Here is a 6812-nt window from a genome sequence, read left to right on the forward strand (position 1 = left end):
TCTCTTCTATTCTACACGGAGTCTCCCTCCTCTCTTCTATTCTACACGGAGTCTCCCTCATCTCTTCTATTCTACACGGAGTCTCCCTCCTCCCTTCTATTCTACACGGAGTCTCCCTCATCTCTTCTATTCTACACGGAGTCTCCCTCCTCCCTTCTATTCTACACAGTCTCCCTCCTCTCTTCTATTCTACACGGAGTCTCCCTCCTCTCTTCTATTCTACACGGAGTCTCCCTCATCTCTTCTATTCTACACGGAGTCTCCCTCCTCTCTTCTATTCTACACGGAGTCTACCTCCTCTCTTCTATTCTACACGGAGTCTCCCTCCTCTCTTCTATTCTACACGGAGTCTCCCTCCTCTCTTCTATTCTACACGGGGTCTCCCTCCTCTCTTCTATTCTACACGGAGTCTCCCTCCTCTCTTCTATTCTACACGGAGTCTCCCTCCTCTCTTCTATTCTACACGGAGTCTCCCTCATCTCTTCTATTCTACACGGAGTCTCCCTCCTCTCTTCTATTCTACACGGAGTCTCCCTCCTCTCTTCTATTCTACACGGAGTCTCCCTCCTCTCTTCTATTCTACACGGAGTCTCCCTCCTCCCTTCTATTCTACACGGAGTCTCCCTCCTCCCTCCTCTCTTCTATTCTACACGGAGTCTCCCTCCTCTCTTCTATTCTACACGGAGTCTCCCTCCTCCCTTCTATTCTACACGGAGTCTCCCTCCTCCCTCCTCTCTTCTATTCTACACGGAGTCTCCCTCCTCCCTTCTATTCTACACGGAGTCTCCCTCCTCTCTTCTATTCTACACGGAGTCTCCCTCCTCCCTTCTATTCTACACGGAGTCTCCCTCATCTCTTCTATTCTACACGCAGTCTCCCTCATCTCTTCTATTCTACACGGAGTCTCCCTCATCTCTTCTATTCTACACGGAGTCTCCCTCATCTCTTCTATTCTACACGGAGTCTCCCTCATCTCTTCTATTCTACACGGAGTCTCCCTCCTCCCTTCTATTCTACACGGAGTCTCCCTCATCTCTTCTATTCTACACGGAGTCTCCCTCCTCTCTTCTATTCTACACGGAGTCTCCCTACTCCCTCCTCTCTTCTATTCTACATGGAGTCTCCCTCCTCCCTCCTCTCTTCTATTCTACATGGAGTCTCCCTCCTCCCTCATCTCTTCTATTCTACACGGGGTCTCCCTCCTCTCTTCTATTCTACACGGAGTCTCCCTCCTCTCTTCTATTCTACACGGAGTCTCCCTCCCTCCTCTCTTCTATTCTACACGGAGTCTCCCTCCTCTCTTCTATTCTACACGGAGTCTCCTTCCTCTCTTCTATTCTACACGGAGTCTCCCTCCTCTCTTCTATTCTACACGGAGTCTCCCTCCTCTCTTCTATTCTACACGGAGTCTACCTCCTCTCTTCTATTCTACACGGAGTCTCCCTCCTCCCTTCTATTCTACACGGAGTCTCCCTCATCTCTTCTATTCTACACGCAGTCTCCCTCATCTCTTCTATTCTACACGGAGTCTCCCTCATCTCTTCTATTCTACACGGAGTCTCCCTCATCTCTTCTATTCTACACGGAGTCTCCCTCATCTCTTCTATTCTACACGGAGTCTCCCTCCTCCCTTCTATTCTACACGGAGTCTCCCTCATCTCTTCTATTCTACACGGAGTCTCCCTCCTCTCTTCTATTCTACACGGAGTCTCCCTACTCCCTCCTCTCTTCTATTCTACATGGAGTCTCCCTCCTCCCTCCTCTCTTCTATTCTACATGGAGTCTCCCTCCTCCCTCATCTCTTCTATTCTACACGGGGTCTCCCTCCTCTCTTCTATTCTACACGGAGTCTCCCTCCTCTCTTCTATTCTACACGGAGTCTCCCTCCCTCCTCTCTTCTATTCTACACGGAGTCTCCCTCCTCTCTTCTATTCTACACGGAGTCTCCTTCCTCTCTTCTATTCTACACGGAGTCTCCCTCCTCTCTTCTATTCTACACGGAGTCTCCATCCTCTCTTCTATTCTACACGGAGTCTACCTCCTCTCTTCTATTCTACACGGAGTCTCCCTCCTCTCTTCTATTCTACACGGAGTCTCCCTCCTCTCTTCTATTCTACACGGGGTCTCCCTCCTCTCTTCTATTCTACACGGAGTCTCCCTCCTCTCTTCTATTCTACACGGAGTCTCCCTCCTCTCTTCTATTCTACACGGAGTCTCCCTCATCTCTTCTATTCTACACGGAGTCTCCCTCCTCTCTTCTATTCTACACGGAGTCTCCCTCCTCTCTTCTATTCTACACGGAGTCTCCCTCCTCTCTTCTATTCTACACGGAGTCTCCCTCCTCCCTTCTATTCTACACGGAGTCTCCCTCCTCCCTCCTCTCTTCTATTCTACACGGAGTCTCCCTCCTCCCTTCTATTCTACACGGAGTCTCCCTCCTCCCTCCTCTCTTCTATTCTACACGGAGTCTCCCTCCTCCCTTCTATTCTACACGGAGTCTCCCTCCTCTCTTCTATTCTACACGGAGTCTCCCTCCTCCCTTCTATTCTACACGGAGTCTCCCTCATCTCTTCTATTCTACACGCAGTCTCCCTCATCTCTTCTATTCTACACGGAGTCTCCCTCATCTCTTCTATTCTACACGGAGTCTCCCTCATCTCTTCTATTCTACACGGAGTCTCCCTCCTCCCTTCTATTCTACACGGAGTCTCCCTCATCTCTTCTATTCTACACGGAGTCTCCCTCCTCTCTTCTATTCTACACGGAGTCTCCCTCCTCCCTCCTCTCTTCTATTCTACATGGAGTCTCCCTCCTCCCTCCTCTCTTCTATTCTACATGGAGTCTCCCTCCTCCCTCATCTCTTCTATTCTACACGGGGTCTCCCTCCTCTCTTCTATTCTACACGGAGTCTCCCTCCTCTCTTCTATTCTACACGGAGTCTCCCTCCCTCCTCTCTTCTATTCTACACGGAGTCTCCCTCCTCCCTCCTCTCTTCTATTCTACACGGAGTCTCCCTCCTCCCTGCTCTCTTCTATTCTACACAGTCTCCCTCCTCTCTTCTATTCAACACGGAGTCTCCCTCCTCCCTTCTATTCTACACGGAGTCTCCCTCCTCTCTTCTATTCTACACAGAGTCTCACTCCTCCCTCCTCTCTTCTATTCTACACGGAGTCTCCCTCCTCCCTCCTCTCTTCTATTCTACATGGAGTCTCCCTCCTCCCTCCTCTCTTCTATTCTACACGGAGTCTCCCTCCTCCCTCCTCTCTTCTATTCTACACGGAGTCTCCCTCCTCCCTCCTCTCTTTTATTCTACACGGAGTCTCCCTCCTCCCTCCTTTCTTCTATTCTACACGGAGTCTCCCTCCTCCCTCCTCTCTTCTATTCTACACGGAGTCTCCCTCCTCCCTCCTCTCTTCTATTCTACACGGAGTCTCCCTCCTCCCTCCTCTCTTCTATTCTACACGGAGCCTCCCTCCTCCCTCCTCTCTTCTATTCTACACGGAGTCTCCCTCCTCTCTTCTAGAGAGTCTCCCTCCTCCCTCCTCTCTTCAAGAGGCTTATTCTACGGGAATGAAATGTGGAGTCAGTTATAAGAGTTAATCCTCCTAAATGGCACCCTATTCCCCATCGGGCTCTGGTTTATAGTAGTGCACTACATAGGGAATAGGGTTCTGGTCCATAGTAGTGCACTATGTAGGGAATAGGGCTCTGGTCTATAGTAGTGCACTATATAGGGAATAGGGCTCTGGTCTAAAGTTGTGCACTATATAGGGAATAGGGTTCTGGTCTATAGTAGTGCACTATATAGGGAATAGGGCTCTGTTCTATAGTAGTGCACTATGTAGGGAATAGGGTTCTGGTCCATAGTAGTGCACTATGTAGGGAATAGGGTTCTGGTCCATAGTAGTGCACTATATAGGGAATAGGGTTCTGGTCCATAGTAGTGCACTATATAGGGAATAGGGCTCTGGTCTAAATAGTGCACTATATAGGGAATAGGGCTCTGGTCTAAAGTAGTGCACTATATAGGGAATAGGGCTCTGGTCTAAAGTAGTGTACTATATAGGGAATAGGGCTCTGGTCTATAGTAGTGTACTATATAGGGAATAGGGCTCTGGTCTATAGTAGTGCACTATATAGGGAATAGGGTGCCATTTGGAACGCATCCTCTGTGTAATTCTGTGGAGGATGAGTGTGAGATGGGAGATTTGACTGGACTTGTGTGTTTGGCTGTCGGGGTGTTGGGGTGGTTTCCATGGAGATGTTTGACTTGAGTTAGAAAAGACTGGCAGACAATCATGAATGTAAGAAAACCAGAGAATCTGAATGTGACCACTTGCTAACTGTCCCTCTAGAGAGCTAACTGTCCCTCTAGAGAGCTAACTGTCCTGCTAGAGAGCTAACTGTCCCGCTAGAGAGCTAACTGCCCCGCTAGAGAGCTAACTGTCCCGCTAGAGAGTTAACTGTCCCTCTAGAGAGCTAACTGTCCCGCTAGAGAGCTAACTGTCCCGCTAGAGAGCTAACTGTCCTGCTAGAGAGCTAACTGTCCCGCTAGAGAGCTAACTGTCCCCCTGCTCTCTCCCAGAGCTAACTGTCTCCCTGCTGTCTCCCAGAGCTAACTGTCCCACTGCTCTCTCCCAAAGCTAACTGTCCCACTGCTCTCTCCCAGAGCTAACTGTCCCACTGCTCTCTCCCAGAGCTAACTGCCCCACTGCTCTCTCCCAGAGCTAACTGTCCCACTGCTCTCTCCCAGAGCTAACTGTCCCACTGCTCTCTCCCAGAGCTAACTGTCCCACTGCTCTCTCCCAGAGCTGTCCCACCTGCAAAACTCTGGTCCACTATGATAACACCTGCAAAACTCTGGTCCACTATGATAACACCTGCAAAACTCTGGTCCACTATGATAACACCTGCAAAACTCTGGTCCACTATGATAACACCTGCAAAACTCTGGTCCACTATGATAACACCTGCAAAACTCTGGTCTATGATAACACCTGCAAAACTCTGGTCCACTATGATAACACCTGCAAAACTCTGGCCCACTATGATAACACCTGCAACGCTCTGGTCCACTATGATAACACCTGCAAAACTCTGGCCCACTATGATAACACCTGCAAAACTCTGGTCCACTATGATAACAACTGCAAAGCTCTGGTCTATGATAACACCTGCAAAACTCTGGTCCACTATGATAACACCTGCAAAACTCTGGCCCACTATGATAACACCTGCAAAGCTCTGGTCTATGATAACACCTGCAAAACTCTGGTCCACTATGATAACACCTGCAAAACTCTGGTCCACTATGATAACACCTGCAAAACTCTGGTCTATGATAACACCTGCAAAACTCTGGTCTATGATAACACCTGCAAAACTCTGTTCCACTATGATAACACCTGCAAAACTCTGGTCCACTATGATAACACCTGCAAAACTCTGGTCTACTATGATAACACCTGCAAAACTCTGGTCCACTATGATAACACCTGCAAAACTCTGGTCCACTATGATAACACCTGCAAAACTCTGGTCCACTATGATAACACCTGCAAAACTCTGGTCCACTATGATAACACCTGCAAAACTCTGGTCCACTATGATAACACCTGCAAAACTCTGGTCCACTATGATAACACCTGCAAAACTCTGGTCCACTATGATAACACCTGCAAAACTCTGGTCTACTATGATAACACCTGCAAAACTCTGGTCTACTATGATAACACCTGCAAAGCTCTGGTCTATGATAACACCTGCAAAGCCCTGCAAAGCTCTGGTCTATGATAACACCTGCAACGCTCTGGTCCACTATGATAACACCTGCAAAACTCTGGTCCACTATGATAACACCTGCAAAACTCTGGTCCACTATGATAACACCTGCAAAGCTCTGGTCTATGATAACACCTGCAAAACTCTGGTCCACTATGATAACACCTGCAGCGCTCTGGTCTACTACGATAACACCTGCAAAGCTCTGGTCCACTATGATAACACCTGCAAAACTCTGGTCTATGATAATACCTGCAAAGCCCTGCAAAGCTCTGGTCTATGATAACACCTGCAGCGCTATGGTCTACTACGATAACACCTGCGAAGCTCTGGTCTATGATAACACCTGCATGTGTTTCAAGTTTGAATCAAGGGAGGTTTTTCTCTCTCTTCTATCAAGTTAATTAATGTTGCAGTCCACAAGGCAGGTTTTACACATGAGCTTACAAACTATTTAACATGTAAATTAGCCTTTAATGGATGCTATATAATGTCTGGGTGAACTCTGTTTCACAGGCAGATTTTACTGGGAAAAACCTGCTTGCCGCTCCCTACAAAGAATGATTGATATTCTCCAAAATTATAGCAGCATAAAACTGACTTTGCTTTGCATATACCGATCAAGATCCAACCAACAGCATGAGCCTCTGTAAGCCTATATCTGTTTGCTAAATCTATTAAAAACAAATCGACAAAATAAAATCAACTACAAAATGATAGGGTCTCTGCACTCTGCATGCCTGTCCTGCTTCTTCATCCCTACCTGCCAAGCCAACTCTCTGTGTGTCTCTGCTCTACCACCAGGGGGAGCTCTTCCGGGTGCCAGCGAGCCCACAGTAGACACAGAGGTGTCAGTGCAGCCCATCCCATCCTTCTGGTATTATGTAATGGCCGGCGTTGGGGGTCTGTTGCTCCTGGCATCATTCACGCTGGTCATGGTTCTCTGTTGTCACCGCTATCAACTAGCAGCCAAGAAGAACAGCCAGCACTCAGTGTCCTACCAGAGTGCCCACTACCACAGCTCTCACTAC

The 6812-nt window shown here is 48.3% G+C and overlaps 1 protein-coding gene across 2 annotated transcripts in view; it reads left to right on the forward strand.

Annotated features, from left to right (window-relative positions):
• Positions 1–6812, forward strand: part of LOC139405544 (neuropilin-2-like) — a 398312-nt gene that overhangs the window by 371525 nt on the left and 19975 nt on the right. Inside the window, exon 17 of one of the 2 annotated variants that reach the window (XM_071147960.1) lies at positions 6586–6812. This exon is cut by the window's right edge and continues 2222 nt beyond it. The exons of the other annotated variant lie outside the window; for it this stretch is intronic. Coding sequence (XP_071004061.1) covers positions 6586–6812 — 227 coding nt within the window. The remainder of the gene's footprint in view (positions 1–6585) is intronic. 2 annotated transcript variants of the gene reach the window in all.

Source organism: Oncorhynchus clarkii, chromosome 3 (assembly GCF_045791955.1).
Source record: "Oncorhynchus clarkii lewisi isolate Uvic-CL-2024 chromosome 3, UVic_Ocla_1.0, whole genome shotgun sequence".
In the NCBI taxonomy this organism is placed as follows: Eukaryota; Metazoa; Chordata; class Actinopteri; order Salmoniformes; family Salmonidae; genus Oncorhynchus; species Oncorhynchus clarkii.